Source organism: Ambystoma mexicanum, chromosome 1q, assembly GCF_040938575.1.
Source record: "Ambystoma mexicanum isolate Mex_15411 chromosome 1q, UKY_AmexF1_1, whole genome shotgun sequence".
Lineage (NCBI taxonomy): Eukaryota > Metazoa > Chordata > Amphibia > Caudata > Ambystomatidae > Ambystoma > Ambystoma mexicanum.
In genome coordinates, this window is record NC_090922.1 from 960619560 (window position 1) to 960638326 (window position 18767).

The window sequence follows — 18767 nt, forward strand, 5'->3', positions numbered from 1 at the left end:
AAAAGGCTTGTATGATCTTTAAAAGAAAATAACAGCCTTTTCTACCAAAACCTTTTTCCACTTCTAGAAAACAAATATCTAAAATGTGTTAGTGTGACTAAACACGTTTTTCATATTGCTACCAGAAAAGCACAACCTATCAAAATAATCGATTTTCATTTGTCTCATACTACCCAAAACAAACTACCTAAATATACATTCTGAAATTAAAGGGCATTGGCAATGCCACCCAATAAACAGGAATAAGTGAATGGATTTGAATTTTTTCTCCATCAATCTTGGCAAGTGGTTTGGTTGTCTTGGGAGCCTCACTGCGGGAAACCCCAGCTCATGAAACAGATCGTATACAAGATTGTCAAGTAGTCAGCATTTAGCTTAATGGTCACAATACTGACGGAAGTTTGCCGCACAAGCAGCATTTTCATCCAATTATCTAAATCGGTTTCAAAACATGCAAGTGACTCAAAGTTAAACTAACTGGCATTTAAACTTGCTTCCATGCACAGAGTAATCAAAAGCTGATACTTTTTCTGTCCTGCTGCTAAAGTAAGAGTTAATTTCCACTAGGAAACAAATTAGACTCATTTACATTTTCATGATGATTACTGAATTAGCTTTCATTAAGAATACACTTACTTTCAAATAATCACTGAACCAGCCTCATTTAATTTTATGTTCAACGATTTAAAGAAAGTTGTGCCTCTGACCTAATGTAACATTTTTTTTGTTTTTGCCTCGATGTCCTCCCTTGCTGGTTTTATGACCTCTGCATTAATTCATTAGCATAACTCACATCAAGATGTTGCAGTGTAAAATACACTGGGTCCGTTAGAAAAACACGGCTGGACTCCTTGTTGATTGAGGCAGCAATGACATGAGAATTTACTTCAACAGTGCTGTTTCGCCCAAGCAAGTCTCCGCTGATTTTTATCGTGGCATTTTCAGTACTAAGGAAATGTCCCAAATTTTTGTACAGGATAAACACCAGTTTAACGAGTCCTGCAACAAAACAAAGATTGCACACTTAATTTGGAAAACAGTGAGCAATAATATAGCAAATCAAGAAAGTTTTATTTAATACTATTCTCATACATCACCACATTTTACAGACTGCGTCGATTAAATAGGAAAGCATAACTGCAACTATTCTTATTGCTATATCACAGAGACCGACAAAACAATTGGAAATCTAATCTTTTTAAGTAAAAACATTGCAATTCAGTTATGGAATAAAGTTCATGATTGGTACTCACCATTTCTGCTATTTTGTTTGACAGTATTTGCAGAGAGTTGGATCAAATTGCCACCTTTAATACCCTGGGGAAAGTGCAGGTCCTGCACCTGGCCCTCTGTACTAAGCACTGCTACCTCCAGCACTAAGTAGATGGAAGATGCACAAAAGTTGAACAAATTAAGTTTCAGTAAACATGGCAAGTGGTGCAAAATAATTTTTCCACAAATACACACCAAGAATGTTCCTGTTTGACACTAAGAATGCAGCCACATGTCAAACAAATAAAGTAAGACTAGGAAACGGAGTCCTAAACAATGCAAAACACGAGTACCTACTTCACAGCAAATTCACAAAATAAAAATGCAGCCTACTTCTATTGTATTCAGAAAAAAAAAACTATCGCAATTTAAAACCAGGAAAAATACAAAAATGAGGCTCAGAACTTAACACTAAAGCATACTCATGTACTGTTTTAACTTGGATTAAAAGACAGTACTCCCAACATGTTCCATTTATATCCCCACTAATTGACTACATAAAAATCTGAATTTTAAACACCTAACAAAGCACAGAAAATGTTGAGCATAGAAAAGTATGAAATGGAAAACACGTAACTGCTTTTACGATATTCACCAAGTTATGAAAAATGTATATAAAAAGCACTGCATTGGAAATGTAATCAATATATGTAAAAAGAAAAAAAAAGGTAATAAACTCGTGTACACCATTTTTCTATTGGATCTAGACAGAAAGTCTACTATATGTTTTCATTCTTCCAAAATAATGCAACTCTCCCACACAGAAATACATTTGACAATGTGTAAAATCATACGTTAGACTAGCACAGAGCACACAGTTTATATACGTGCGAGTAATAGCATATTTGTGTGGGTTACACATAGCCAAACCATTGAGAAGTGTTGCCCTTGCAGCAATTCCTAAAAAATTCATTACTAAGCATATTTACTCACCAATATTATCTGTGGGCATGGACACTCTAGTGGGTTCTACAAGATTGTCAGCCAATACAAATGCCCCCTCTTCTAATGTATCAAGTAACATTGTTGCTGCATGAGCTTGTTCTGACGAATTCATGTCTTTCCAACATTCCAAGGCATCAGGCCTCAATAGGTTGTCAACTGTGTCAACGATTGCCTACATATATTAAAAAAAAGTATCAGTGCAAACAGCTTTGGTGATGCACAAATTTGGAAACAGTGCAAATAATTATCTGTCAAATTAATTTGTAGGATTCACCTGCCACATCCCCCCACTTCCTGAAACCCTTGGCCTATAAAAAGAAATGAAATTATTGCAAGCAAAACGAGAAAAAAATTACTTATCTAGAACCACTAGATTTATTCCGTCAACAAAATAATGCCATACAAGTTGTTTGTGAATATCCTCCCCTAGTCTAGCTTAAAGACATACAACTAGAACACGCTAGGGCTGGGCGATTTATCTAAATATATATATATATATACATACACACGCTGTTACATAAACATTTTTTATTTACATATTGTAATTTACACAGCGGTGTGTATTTTCCAGGACAAGGAACCCTGTATTTGCACTTTTTTTGATCAAGGTATTATAAATACTGGCGTTTGTGACAGAAGCTTACAACTGAGCATTCAACCCATAAACAATATTGAGATATGTACTGTGTATTGCCATTGAGCCGAAAACTATTCAGACAACGCTTGAGTTTATTCATGAAAAATAGAGAACAATTGTACTTTGTTATGGTCTTTTAGAAACCATGTTTTCCTAACATTTTACTCTGCTTCAAAGAAACATTGACATGTCAACTAGAATACAAGACCTCATGGTTATCAGATAGTCCAGTCAGTTTCATAAACCCCACATAAGATGCCATCACCACAATCAAAAAGTGGAATTCAAAACAATGAGAACACCCCACCCTCTCAAAGAACATAACAGGGCCTCACATTTCAGCCACAGAGCAGAATGGAACAGACTGTTCAGACCAATAAATACATTGTCAACCTCTTTCCCTTACCAAACTAATACGCATCCCTTTAACTAGCACACAAACACGAGTGACACAGTGGCTTTATGCGCGACATCACCCCAATAAACTTAGAGAGAATCCACTGGGGACTCCCTGTATGGCGAGATACCTCTTGGGTGTTGACAGGGAAGTATCAGTTACATTAGCCCTCTCCTACATGCACCCACATTGTCCCGAGTTCCCTACATCCTCTGATTGTTTTCCACTTGCGCTTGTGTGACTTCAGTGTTCATGTATTAGCATAGGTGGTGTGAGCACCCACTAAGGAATCAGTTTCAAGCCACAGGGAGGTTTGGCTGTGCACATGTGAATATAAAACGTTACAAGCACCATACATGTATGCTGGGTAATCAATTTTGCCTTTGGAGCTTGTGAATCGGTTTACATTTGCCCGATTATGTATACATTAGCAGAGAAATGTGTATGTGGTGGGCGATAGGCTGGTACTGCTGAGGAAAGATTACAAAATACTACTTGGCCCTCTTGCAAGTGTATCCTTGTTTGTGTGTCTAATTTACAAGGCACCAACATTGAGTTCAGTGCATATTTCCACAACACGCTACTGCAGTGTTAAGTGGGATATTTGCTCAAAAGGAATGTGTGCTACTGTTCCCAATGTTGTGGATCCTTTAACAGGTTGTGCTTTTTGTGCCAGCATTTCATTCCTGAATACAACTGACAATCCACCGTAAAATAGTGGTTTCAGTTGCCTGCTATCCCTAGTCTCGCTGCAAATGAAACAAATAGTTGGCCCACATTTAGTGTGGACGTTGTCCTATCCGAATGCACATCACAACACCTCTGATATCAAGAATTTGAAGTGTTCTTTGCGATTTTGACTGGATTATTGAAAAAGGTTCACCACTTAAATGTCCGACGTGGAACGTAGAGATGAATTTTGGCACGAATCTGGGCTGTATTATAAACGCCTTTGTTACTATACTTAAGGACACAGGGTTCGTCTACTGACAAGACTTGCAGATCACTAACCCTTTAAAGTGATGCCATGCCTAATAGAGAAGCATATGTTTTAATATCCCTTATGTATCGATTTAAAAGGTTGTAACAGTGTCTAAGACTTAAGATAAGACACCTTGACGGGTGGTTATTCGCTCGAAACCCTAAATGAAGGTCTGAGTACCTAGATTTTCCATCAATAGTGTTTATGTTCACATGTTGTGCAGTGCAAATGCTGCAATGTGTACTTTGAATTACAGGCGAATCCTGTTAAGCAGTTACAAGCCGTATGTAGGTACACCTATTAGCATATAGTGTTTCCTGCACCAGATTACAAATGTTGTCCAATTATCAACGTAGCATGGTTATTCATTTAGTTTGCATGTCTCCTGGAGAATGTCAAAGCACCTCTGTTAGAGCTTTCAAACTGTCGAGAGGAAAAGGAAATTTAGATGTCAAAATTTTACGATTGCATTGTTCATTCACCTGCTTATTTATTGGCATTGGGCAGAGCCGCACTGCGCCCCTTCGTGGAAAAAAGCTGGAAGATCGGCATCAAAGATGAGGACATCGGGGGGGGGGGCGAGGGGGGAGGAAGGGATCCATTTGAATAATCATACTCCATACACTTGGACCCGAAAGGCAGCATGGGTTGTAATTGGTCTAGGTCTTTAACATGATTTTGGGGTACATTTCATATAGCCAGTCCAAGATAACCTCTCAAAATGTATAGGTTTCCATTCTGTGCATTTGATTTACTGTGTACTATTGAGTAGGTTATTCAGGCACAGGTAATCCAGAACAGCACTGAATGAGTTTGCGCTGTTAAGTTTAAACACTATGTTTTGTTATTTCCTTGTAAATGTTTATGCAATTTTATGACAGCCCTGAAAAAGCAAAATCTGTAAATGTCTACAAAACAAGACCTGTACCAGACAAATGATGTATGTCATGGTCAATACAGATTGAACAAGAAAAAAAAAATAATCTATCAGAATTTTAAAAAGAAAATGTGTGGGTGATATATTGGCCCACCAGCAGTTGACAAAAAGCAGAATAAGTTGTCATACTTGTTGCTGAGATTACTAAAACCGATTAGACATTAACCGTCATGCAAGGTAAAAAAGCAGTGCACACCTCAGCTTGTTAGCACATTTCTTGTTACATTACTATAGCTCAAGGCACGCAACAAAGTAGTTCCAGTGTGGAGTATGACTTACATACTTGTCAGTTCATCTTTTCTTTGACACCTTGCATCCAAGTCGTACAAGTGAAAAAAGTGCCATCTTTAGTTGTCGTTAGCTTGTGTCAGGGTCATGTTTGTGGTTTTGTGCTGCCAAGGTGGTGGCTTTGGAGTGTAATGGTGGGCGTGTGGGTCTCTTTTCTGTCGGTACCTTCAATACTGCCTTGTCTTTTTAGGGCTGTTTCTCTCTACAGAGAAAGCAGTGTCATGGACTTTCGAGGTGGTCGGTCTTTCGTCGACTTTCCTAGTCCTTTGCCAGCTCCGAATCCTATGTTCAGAGTGGTGCTCCACCTCCCCTTAAGCCCTAAAAGCAAGTTCAATGAGCTCATAGAACGTAGTAGTTTTTTTAACATATTTTTTAAGGTTTTGGGTTAAATCCTTCTACAGGTCACACACATCTTGGGGAGGCAGTGATTTCTCAGTTGGTGTGACAAAATGTTTATGTTTTCATTGAGTTTTCACCAAGAAGACACCTGTTTCTGCTTTTGTGTAGGTAATGTCAGAATGTACCTGATTCTGAAATATGCATTTTCTCCCTAACCCCTGAACCAAGATGACTTGGGTAGAGGCTTTGAAATAGGTTTGTCAGCAATATAATGCTGAAACAAACTCCTACACTGCACAAAATTCCAACATATATCTGTAACTTAGCATGTTACTGAGACGACACTGGGTATTGAAGCTTCTACCAAGTGAACTACGTGTATGGGTAGGCACACAGGTATCCAAGGGCAGACGCACACACGGGTATTTGTTGGTAACCGTACGAGAGGGATAGTGTGACATGAATGTCCCAGTCGACGATGCTTACATTGGAAGAAAATAACTAATACACAGGATGACCCAATAGATGGAAAAATATGAACAGCATGTACATCTAAACAGATAGGCGTTTCATAAGGTGAAGAAACAGTGTCTTACCATTATAAAAAAAATAGAAAAAAATACTGTGTGTAATACTCGAGGAGAGTACAGAAGTAAACATGACCTGTTGTCCTGACTTGCATGCTACAGTTATATAAAGCCAACAGTAAACCAATATACAGTGATTGTACATCAATGTTTCTACCTTCGGTAGTGATGGCCCTGCTAGAAGTTCCGACAATGCACAAAATATAATGATGCCAAATAGGCTTGAGATTAGGAACTTACGGTTCATAGAAAATGTCTTGTGCAAATAGGAAGCACTATATAAACGTTTACTTTAATGTAGAACAACATTGCAAAGTACACTACCAGCATTATAATCTTTGTGAAGGGTACCCACAACAGGTTAACTCTGAAGGATAGCTGCCCAGAAACCAGTCAAGGAATCTTTTAGTGCATTTAAGAGGGAGTCAGGAGCCAAGCTGAGTGTCCATGGCCTGCTAACTTAAGTTACCTTCTGAAATTGAAACATTTCTGAATGTTCATTGAGTGCGATTTCGTCATGGGTTAGGTTTTCAGTTATTCTGATTGGGTAGAAATAAAATTGCATAGTCGGAGGTGGAAGCAGAGTATGCATCAGCTGTACGTTCAAATGTGCAGCGTTTTGGATTAAAACGCTATATAAACTAATTAAATACAATACGTTAACACATTTTCCCTGTTTGTACTTTTACAAAATAGCTGTCTGAATGACATTTCTCCTAAGGGGGGTGCAGACTGCAGGCAGCATCCAAAGAGGGAATCATGACCTCTGATCAACTTGGTGTTCCTTTCCAAGGATTTTGTAAGGTGAAGTGAAAGCAGATGCAATCAGGGGCTTAGGTAGTAGGCTAGGATGGTGGATCAATTCTGCAGTCTGCCTTGGTAAATTAATTGGTGATAAAAACTAAATAAAATCACCAGTTTCAGCACAATAACTGCACTGTCCTAAATTGGATTCTATGAAATGTTCTTGCACTTTATGGATTTAAATTCAAACCATGCCATGCAAGGGGAAGAGCCTGGTCTAGCAATTTCACAAGCTCCAAAGCAGTGTGAATGTGTCCTGACTTCTGACATTGAAGCTACACGTGCCTATGATTGTGTTCATGTGATCGAGGGATTCTGATCAAACCCATTAGAGATGGCAGCATGTATGTACTGCAAGGGTTAACTGGTTTGCCGTTTCCCCCCTGTGCAGTCAGATAGTGACAGTCCCACTGTTACTGTAGTACTTCAATATGGGTTAAAGTAAAAAATCAATTTTCTAAAAGTTATATTCTCGCGCCAAAGTAAACATTTTACATTTCTGTAACTCTAAGTAAGAAATTGCTATTGGCTTCTTGAATCATTGCTACTGAGGTGTGTGACAAAGGTTTTTCCTATTTTCAATCACACAGTCCTCTCCTTTTGGACTTCAATAACTGCCGGCATTTGCACAAACTCCTCTGCATCAGGATAAAGTATTCCTGTGCAGCTTACAGTTCCCGTTAGTGGGAGAACTGTTAAGGAAGGTAACGTCTAGTAATACAGAGGCACCAACACATCCAGGCTGAGATCTGTACACCTTATTGCATGGACCACACCTAGGTTCTGTGAAAAAAGATGCATGTACATCTAGCACAAGAATTTCAAAATGCAAATATTCAACGCAAATTTAATACAAAAATGTAAGAAGACGACCTGAATCGAACTAACTTTGCTGAGATAAGTCATTTTAGTAGAAACAGTGTTGCAGGTGGACCAGTACTAGAGAGGTGATGTGGTATTTATCAGAGAGTTGGGGCAAATCAAAGAGAGGTGGGATACAAAATGATGTACTTTCTTGTATGAGAGAAATGTCCAAGAAAACCCACAAACCAAGGATCAAATCTACTATGAAAGCTCCCACTCTGTCAAATGCTCAAAGTAATTAAACTATATTAGGAAGGGGTTGTGACAAGGAGGGAAAGAAGAGCAATGCAGAAAGGTCAAACCAAAGGAAGAAGAGTTGGTATTAAGAAACCACCAGTTAACTTGGCAGCACTGGTATGTTATAACAGCAGGGTGGAGCTACTTAGTGTAATCCCACTCAGCTGGCTCCTCTCACTCCAGCAGTGGAATATTGCTCAGAGGTAAAATATATCTTTGGCGTAGTTGTAGATGGCAGGAGAGCAAAAATATTGTACACGTATTTGTCAGCTCTATTTAAAGGTTAGAGAACACACAGGACAGTGCTAGTTGTTTAAAGGCAATCGGGGACAGCCCAACAAGTTTCAGATTCTTTCAGGACCTCCAGGTTTCAATTTTTGCAAACACATTCCACAATATGCAAAAAGTACTAGCTTCTCCAAGAAGTTAAATAGCCTGTGCGACTTGTTTAACAAGATGGAACGGTATTGAAAGAAGTGTTGGCCAAAACAAGCAGCACAGTGTTATTAAACAATAGTTTGCCAGAAACAAGGGCAACACTGAGTGACTGATTCATGCAATCCAAAAGATCCAGTAGCTCCAAATGCTATAGAACATTGGGCGAGAGAAAGTATGTTCTCCATTGTCTCAAACAGTTGTTGAATGAACTAGCTGCGAGAGGAAACCACTGCCTGTCATTGACAGATTATCCCCAGAATACAAAGATGACTAACATACATGGACAGCTATTTTAACCTGGTGCATTCGAAATAGAAGTGGGAGACCAAAAATACTAACCCTTAAAACATTCCTAGCTTCTTCAAAAATAAAGAAAATAAAAATGAGTGTCTTTATTTTGACTGCTTAAGCAACATGTCCTGCTTCGGCGGCTAATAGCTTTGAGTGAATGTAACTTCAGTGCTCTCGATTGCCATTCACTTTGAAACGCTCCAGGCCTTGGACAAAGTGTTCAAGCTAAAGAACAAGACAAATTGTGCTGCGGCTTAGCTGGGAATATACTGTATGCACTAAGGGAGCATTTTGGGGCCGTAGTTGAGGGTATTTGTAAAAGACTTCAAAACGACATACACAAACTAAAGACAAAATAGCAAGCTACTAAACATTGTGAAATGGAGTGATGAAACAACTGCCATGCATTCAAAACGTCAAAGCATATATGCTCCTCCCTATCCCGTTAAAGTTACAAAAAAAATCGTATGGATAAGATTTGCAAATAAACTGAAGATCAGCATTTGTTAGAGATTATTCTGCATGCACCCAGCAAATGTATCATACTCGGAGATAATGAACCTTGCGCCCAATTACTGCGCTAGCAATTTTAAGCAAAGCAAATGAAACGCAAGCGATCTTGGTAATGGCAAATGTAACAAGCGCATGTGCCAATGCATTACATATGACGGCAGATTTGAGTCGTGCAATTTCATTCTGGACACAGTCTTTGATATTAAACTCCCAAAGAAAGCCCTTACAGTAAGCAGTTCGATTTCCAATGACTGCCTTATTAATATGGACACAATGTCAGGAACGACATTTCTTAAACAATTTTGCAGAACCAAAAGGAGTGACACTAATATAGTGCGTAATTCATATTTATCAAAGACTGAAAACAGTGGATCATGCAGAATGACGATAAAGCGTGGCAGGCGGCTGAAGCAGGGAGAAAACATTGTGGCAGCAGAGGAGAGATACCTTAAGGTAAGCCCTGCTGGTCTTCTCTCGCTTTTGGAGCTTTACATTAAGAAAAAAGAAAGGGAAAGGTTAGTCAATTCACTGACGGTCAGTAAGAATATGAGGCCTAAACAGGAGGGATGATCTGAATTTGTGGCGTTTGTACTTTTGTTCTTGCTGGACGATGGACTGGTGTCAGTTTGTACCAGATATACAACCCTCCTTGTAACCTTGGCATTAACTTTGTAACAAAATAGGACACATTAAATATAACCTAGCAGATCAGGCAATTCCTCCTAAACACTAAGTGAATTTGTGAAGAATGTATGAAAATAAAATGTAGAGAACAAAAAATAAATAACCACCAGTGTACATACAAGGTTTTGCATAATCTAAATACATTATTCCCGATGTCTCAGTGGGAAGCATGCGCATGTGTGTTAGGGCTGTAAACATTGGAGCATTATATTAAAATAATGTCCTGAATTTCACAAATAAAGATTAAGGAATGCAAGATTTATACAAGCAATACGGAGGGACAATAAATGTTTAAATCAAGTAAGAATAATTTATAAACTACGAATATCAAAACTGCCACAATTTAATTTAACACATGCAGTCTAAATTGATAAATTGAAGCAGCCAGACTCCTAAACACCTTACAAAAGTAAAGACAGTGTCAATATTTACCATTTATTAGGAATGGTAGTTTGACAGCAGTGAAAACAAAGGATTGACAAAGAAAGCCACATAGAAAACACGTTATACAAACACTTGGAACAAGGAATATTGTAAGGATATATCATTTTAAAGATACGCAAGAGTTCCGTTTTTACAGACACTGAATAACTGGACCATTTACTGAAAAACAAACAGAAGTAGAGATTTTGAATATAAATTCAGTTACTAAGACTTACCAGATGACAACTAAAATGTCAACCAACATCATAAATTCCTCCCATGGATTTTTCGTTTTAAGTATTTAAATAAATGTACCTTTAAACTGGAAAATCTCAGAATTTCTAAACATACTTCATCTGGGCCAGCTTCGGGAAAACAGACCTTGCCCACTGACCACATTTAACAAGTATACCAGCATTGGGGTCATGTTGTCAGCCAAATATTTGGCCCTTTAAACTCTTTTTAGCAAGTAAAACACAAAATATATCCAATACGGACCACAGTGAAAGATTCTTCATTGTGCTTTTTCAAGAAAGTAGAGTTTTAAAATAAAGCCCCAAGAAGGATATCTTCAAACATACTTTAATATTTTCGAGATTATTACCTTCAAATACCATTCAATTGAAATCAAACTGGGATCAATTTTAATTCGTATTTTTTAATTTACCTGATACTAGCAACAAAGACCTTGTTTGGCAGGGAACACTTGTGAAACCAGTTTCTGGACAGTCATTTGCATCTGGGCAGTTCTACTGAACCGTTCAAAAAGCTTCAGATGTAAAAGGGTGCCACTCCACCTACTCCATCTGCCATCTGGCACCAGTACAATGGCACTCCAATTTCAAAGGTTTATGCTTCAAGCTCTTCCCACTATTTTTTTGTAAAGTGCTAATCTAACAATTGAAAATAAGAAATGAACTAGCAATTTAAATTAAATTGCTAATCTGCAATTCTTTAAGAGATTGAAACACTAATTTAAGGGTGTAGTCTTCTGTTCTGTACTACTGGTCTTGATCAACACTTTGTATAAAAACACCATTGGGCCATCAATTCCTCCATAACATAGGAGATCCATATAAGAGAAAAGGTGACTAAGGAATGCGTTTACCACTTTCTTGTGAAATGGCTGTCCTTTACCAAAACCTCAGACTAGCATCTGACTTTCTGCCCAGCCATTAAGACATGGGTCGTTCTCCCTTTTATGTTGTTTCCATCCCTACACTGTTAACCTGCACCTTGCCATCTCCAATACCCTTGACATCCTTGCCCCTGCCCCCGCCATGAGGATCCAACTAAAACCTGTCACCAAAAACAGCTGGTATGATTCTGATCTAGCATCTCTGAAACACAAGTGCAGAGTTGCTGAACGAAGGGGCAGACCCTGGGCTTATCCTCTGACAAACTGGCCCGCCTGCCGCATACTCCAAAAGGCAATATCACTTCTCAATCCGCTCCAAGAAGTGGGCCCACATCCAAGCCTGCATCTCTGGAGCCACTAACATGGCTAAACTTTTCAAAACCTGCAAGAAACTCGCCAATCCACTTGCAGTCACCCCCTCTCCTCTTCCTTTCCGGGCTCTGTACACTGCGTTGGCCTCCAACTTCACATTCAAAACTCAGGACATCCTGTCCTCACTCTCACCACCCGCCCCCCCCCCCCCATCTCCTCTCCCACAGCTGCTCCCCCAAAGCTTCGAGAGCCATCAATTACATTTCCTCTCAAGCCCAGCTCTTGCTGACTTCTGTAGCCACCAGTTCGCCACAGGCTCTTTCCCTCCATCCTCAAGCACTCCCTTGTAGACCCTCTCCTAAAGGAAAAAGCTGTCTGCTGACCCCTCCTATGCAGCTAACACCCTATCTCTACTACCACTTTCCTGGGTAAACTCTTGGAAAAGTTGGTCCTCACCCTCCACACTTTATCTTGTTGGCTGCCTTCAAGACCATCAATCTGGATTCCGGGTATCCACAGGCACGGAAACTGATCTCCTGGACACCCATTCAATATCCATCTCTCCCCTCTTGCTCACTTGATATCAATACCTCATTTCCAGTGTTATGCCAATGACACAGCTTTCCTTCAAACTTCCCTCTACCTCCTCTCTCATCACTGACTATCGGTCCGCCATTCAAGCATGGTGAGCAGCAAATGAGCTTTGTCTCAATGCCAGTAAAACTGAGATCCTCCTCATCAGACACCTGTGCTCTCTTTTCCTCCTATCCTCTGGCCACCCTCTTTGGGCCCTCCACCTGCACCATTGTTAGGCCAAAACCTCAGGGTTATCTTATACTACGCTCTCTCCTTCACTCCTCATATCATTGGCCTTACCAAGAAGTCCCACTTCCAGCCTCACCTCCTAAGAGGCATTCTCCCTTTTCTCACCTTCCCCCAGAAGATCAATGTCATCAGAGCTCTGGTCCTCTCCAGGCTGGATTACTGCAATAGCCTCTTTCTCAATCTCCCTCTTTCCTCCCTTCGCCCCCTCCAACTAATTCGGAACAGGGATGCAAGACCTATCCTTGGACTCAAGCCCAGGGACTGTATCTCTCCATCGCTACCATCTCTCCACTGGCTCCCAGTGGCTGTAAGCATCAAATGGGCAGAAGGTCTCTCCTCGGCTGGTGCCTCGCTGCCCCGATCAGATTTCAATCGGCCCATCTTAAGTTCCGGAAACTGCTCAAAACTCTTCTCTGCCTCTTTCCCCTTTCCTGCTAGTCACCTTACTGCCACTGTGACTGGTGACCTGATGCTTATGAATCTTAAGGGGTCCCAGGCCCTTTCTCCCAGTCAATACCAGCACCCAATGTACTGCCCTACGGACCCCTCTTGGTGGCACCACAGCCTACCTGGAGAGTCACTTGTACCAGCACTTAGCCTGAGGTTCTCCACCTCAGCTCACCTTAGCACTACCGTCTCGGCCCCTATCCCAGCACCTGTCGACTCCTTTGCTCCTAGTTCCATTCCCTTACCCTACACTTAATGAATTTGCATGGCGGAATGCCAGTAGGACCACGAAAATATATTACCGTTTGCCATTGTTTTTAATGTGCCCTGTTCCCATCTCATTAAGCCTTGTGGAGCTTTGAAACAAAATTCTGTTGTATAATGCGCCTAACGATCGATCAATAAAATAAATGCAACAGCACCAGAGACCTCTACAGCACAAAATAATCAAACTATGGTTTCTTAAATGCAGGTGGAGTATGAAGATAAACAGGCTCTACGTTATGCCAAACAGAATTTTGGTAGTAGGGTAAACATTTAAAAAAAATGTGTTAAAAAAATGTAAAATAAAAACTGTCTAAATCTAATTGCTCCCCCTACGTATCAAAGAATATCAGTAGATCTCTGTGCTTGTCTCGGGGCAGGTTAGTCTTTATTTTTCTAAATGTGGGATGTAATAAGTGGGTTTTGAAGTCTACCTAGAATGAGGTATCCCCCATACCTGACGAGTTAGCTTCCAACAGTCTCCTGAGGTGGCACATGGCAGTGGAAAACCTATATGAATATTTAACACAGCATGAGATTTTTTTTCAACTGACAAGGGCTCCGGATTTCTGGGATCCATTTAGCTCCTGCTTCAACAGGAGAGCCTGTTTATCTCGTGTTACACATCAACAAGGAGCTACATTTGGTGCCATACAAAAACACCTATGCAGCATTATCAGGGAATTTGTGTAAAAGAAATAAAAGCATCTAGAAGAAGTTTAAAGCTTGATAAATTGTATATAATTGACACAAATTTGAAGTTTGCAGCTCATGAAAAGGTAGATTTGGTAACGCCATGTACCAACTCCTGGTTCTCTAGAAGAAGCTCCTACCTTATAGGTGATGCCCACACCCATGAGATGGTTTTAATATCGACCCCTGCTGTCATGTAGTAAAGTTAATATTCATACACACAATCCAACTTTCTCAAGCCTCCTACACCCCCCCCCCGCCTGACAGCCTTTATTTCACCATCAAACGCAATTATAAAAGAAATAAAAAGGTGTATATGGCTAAGTACAGATTTTCACAACTAACGGCAAGAGAAATCAAATGTTGTGCGAGAGATTACAGGAGATCTAAACTGCTCTTAAACATTAGTATTGAAATTTTGAGTAATTTCAGGTTTAGCCAACAATTTCCACAACAAAAACCAATGTTATTTATTGAAATAGGTATCCATTACATCTACCTTGTTATAGCTCCGCCCGACTGAATCCCTTTCACTTGGCTTTGACTCTTGCAGCTGTGCATCTAGAATGTCCACCAGTTGTTCCATCAGCCTCACAGAAGAGCTGACATCGCCACCAAACACAGGACCTTTAGTGTGTTTTGCCAATTCATTTGCAAGATTAGCAGCATTGTCTCCACTCCGGATCTAAAAAGAATAAATCAATAGCACAGCATGATTGCATAAACCTTTTGCACACATGACAATCTAGAAATAAATTAATGATTTGCTATGTGCATTATCAGATTTAGACAGATAAAACAGGCATAAAAAAATAATTAAAAAAAGCTACCTCTGAAATTGGATATCAGCATTATTAGGAAGCAAAAAATAAACTTTAACTTAAAGAGGAGCAGAAATTGAAATCACCAGTAAGATGTTTATTTGTTAATTTATAAACTGAAAGAAAAGTTTAATCTACAATTCTTTTATTTATTTTTTATTTATTGGATACCTTTAAGGCGCTTGTACACCAAGACATAGTTTCAAAGCGCCACAAGCCAAATGGGAAGAAGGGAGCAAATAAACACTGAAAATTGAGAATGAATAAACAGCGGTCCTACTAGGCCTTGTGACATTGAGAGTGTGCAAGTGAAGTGAAAAGAAAAAAGAGGGGGTTAGTGCTATAAGGGTCCCCCACGGGTGGAGGGGAGGAAGTGCCAGAGTTGCCCGTTAGGGAGGAAGCAGGTAAGTGCACGGGCAGAGACATTCCAAGCAAAAGGGGCGCCCAAGAGGTAAGTGCATGGTGGAGGCAAACCACCCGACAGTTTGGTGTAGGCCCAGAGGGCAGTGCATGTGGGGGATGCTGGTGGCCATTGGGGAAGGCCGGACCCTGTTTGGACTCTTGAGGGATCAGGCCAACAATCTAAGCGACAGAAGGGATGGTTAGCATGGGAGGGGCAGAGGGGAAGGAGGAGGAGGAGAAGAGAAAGGTCTTGAGTTGTTTACAGAACTTGGTAGTCCAGTTCAAGACAACATAGAGATGCTATTTAAGCCAAGGTCAGTTTTTATTTTTATTTTTTATTTTTTATTTTAATTGACCTAAAATGTCAGCGCATTTTGACAGGAAACATTAAACTAGCAACCTGTGTCCTGCAAGGCAAATGGAGAGAGAGTCCCAGTGTGTTTATAGAAGACATCCGGTCTGAAATTGTGATGAGAAAAGAGCAAACAAAAAATTGGATTCAGTCTGGAAATGTGGTAAAAGTAAACAATATAAAGTGGATTGATTAATTATGGCCAGTTTAAGAGAATTATATTTTGAAAGCAAATGACCCAAGAGTTCATTCATTATGATCTTTGGTTTAGGAAGCATTAAAGTTGATGGATGTTTCATGTAGTTTCCAAACCATGTAATACTTGGTATAATTGATATACACATTGGCCATCAATGTGTTTCCAAGTTGAAAACATGCTGTTTATCCATTAAGAAAACAATTAATGTTTTACATTCACAGCAACTAGTTTAAGACCTTTGATCTTGAAGAATCCACCCAAGACTTTCAAAATAACCTGCAGCTAAAGGCAACCAATGCTACATTTACAAAAAGGAAAAAAACGAGAAAAAGAAAACATGCCACGACAACAAATATTCATTTTAAGACACCATTGAGCACAGGAATTTATGAAGCATGTTTAAGAATCCCCAAAAATTCCCAATTAAACCGTTTAATTTCATGTTCAGAAAATGTATATAATATGTAATAAACATTGATAGTGCCAGTTCTCTGTGGGTTATGGGGCTCAGAGGCATTGTGTTTGAATCTGCAATTGCTCGAAATAAAGTTATACTAGTTAGCAACTCTTCACATGTACATGCGTGTTATGAAATAAACACATTAAATAGAAATACATTGCTTCGAATGGTGGGGTAAAACAGACATTGAAACTCCCTCTGCTGACACTCCAAGCATTTAAGATCAATGAGATTTCAGAGGTTGGCTCCACTGGTATTCATTCGTTAAACAAGGCGAATAACTGGGTTCATCCAATCAGAAACTGCTGCATTTCAATACTCCGAGAGGGGAGAGCAAAGTACAACAAATTATAACCCTATATGCAGTCATTTCATTCCTTCCAATTAGACAACTATCCGATTCTATAGAAGAAATGCATGCCAAATTGGAAACCAGGACTTGAGTAACACCCAAGCATAAGAAGATTCATCCAGTGTTTTCCTGGGCAGGGCTTCAACATGCCCAGTCTCAACATGCGGTGAGTAAATTTCACACAGATCACCTGGCGCAGCTAACACCTCTCTCCAGCTTGCTCTCCTTTCGACGCTGCACCCTACAGAATACCGTTGAGTCCAACAAATAATTTGCTCCAATTGTTGACATATCTCCTCCACCTTTTTCTTCTCATGCCTTCCCGAGCATCTTACGGATCCCTTGCCCTCATCTGAACTATCCACCCAACTTTGCTCCTCCCTACCACTATATTAAATAATGGAATGTGTTATTTATAACAATCCGACATCTGTCTCTTTCTCGAAGACTTTGACCTAGATGTCCTCACTCTTACCAGGACGTGGTTCAATGCAAGCTCTGTCACTGCTGTTGACACTCCTTCCCGAGGGCTACAGAATAATCTCCAAACCCAGAACCCACAAGCCTGGAGGTGGAGTGGCCCTGATTGGGTCCCTGCTTCCAAAATACTTACTCAATCCTTCTCTTTAATGCTTTGTCTGTAGGCTGGGATCTCACCTGCCCCCTCGCCACCACCTACAGGCCCCCTGGCTCCATCTTTCTTCCTCTCTGAATGGGCAGACCTTGCCTCCTCCCTCTCAACCTCTTCTTCCTAACTCCTCCTCCTGGGTGACTTCAATATCCACCTCAACTCCCTTGAATCATCCACCTCTCAGTTCCGTGCCCTCACTCCCTCTCACTAGTCTTCCTTCTGGCCCAACTCACTCAACTGGACACTCAGGACGCCCTCATTTCTGGTGACATCCCCATCTCTGATCCAGTCACCAGCCCCCCCTCTCGTGGTCCGATCACTCTCTCCTCCCACCTGTGGCCCGTTGGCCCTCCATCAGATTCCACCCCAGCACTGCCAGCCTCCGTCGCCATCATCCGACCAATGAAGTGAGCGTCAGTCACTGCTTTTGCTTCCACCTTCATCCCCCTCCCCCCCTCGTACTCCTGCATGGGACCCCCCCTCCGACTCTGTCCTTACTAACCTGCACCTTTCCATCTCAACACCCTTGACACCCTGGCAACTGTCATGAGGATCAGCCTAAAACCGGCCTCCAAGAACCATGGCTGGTATGACTCATCTCTGAGACCGCAAGTGCAGAGTTGCTGAACGGAAGTGGCATACCTTGGGTTTACCCTCTAACAAAATGACCTGCCGCCTGCTCCAATGGCAAGATCGCTTCTCCATCCTCTCCAAGAAGCAAGTCGACATCCAAGCCTGTATCTCTGGAGCCACTAACACGGCCAAGCTTTTCAAAATCTGCATGGACCTCGCCAATACAGCTGCAGTATAAACCTCACCTTCCTTCACAGGCTCTCTGCACTGCCTTGGCCATCCATTTCACATCAAAAACTCTATTAGCATTTATAGAGCGCACAGCAGCCCTTAGGCATTGTGGCGCTGTTACAAAGTAGAGACTTGCTGGTTACAAAGACGGTGGAAAGCATAGTGGTTACATGTTGCAGCTTAGCTTAGTGGTTACAGGGTAGCTTAGCTTGTGGTTAAGGGACCTAGAATACAAGGTGGTTACAATGGTTACAGTGGATATTAGGTACATGTTTAGCTAACATTGGAAACAGTAGATGTTTAAAACATTCATAGCTTAGTGGTTAATAGGGCAGCAGAGGGGGATAGTTACAGATTTAGCTAGGAGCATAAAGCAGGGTTAGTTGAACAGAGTAGTTTTGAGTGTTTTGCGAATTGGAGTGATGGATC

General features: G+C 40.6%; 1 protein-coding gene across 23 annotated transcripts in view; it reads right to left on the reverse strand.

Moving 5' to 3' along the window:
• ADGRL2 (adhesion G protein-coupled receptor L2) overlaps positions 1–18767 on the reverse strand; it is a 401410-nt gene that overhangs the window by 106336 nt on the left and 276307 nt on the right. For 16 of the 23 annotated variants that reach the window (XR_011287781.1, XM_069641615.1, XM_069641613.1 and 13 more), the window contains exons 8-12: positions 14817–15002; positions 9979–10017; positions 2206–2389; positions 1254–1376; positions 794–999 (exon numbers count right to left, since the gene is read on the reverse strand). Coding sequence is in view for 22 of the 23 variants with exons in the window: in XM_069641615.1 (XP_069497716.1) it covers positions 794–999; positions 1254–1376; positions 2206–2389; positions 9979–10017; positions 14817–15002 (738 nt within the window). In the remaining variant the exon portion in view is untranslated. The remainder of the gene's footprint in view (positions 1–793; positions 1000–1253; positions 1377–2205; positions 2390–9978; positions 10018–14816; positions 15003–18767) is intronic. The other 7 variants (XM_069641616.1, XM_069641620.1, XM_069641619.1 and 4 more) reach the window with 1 other exon arrangement.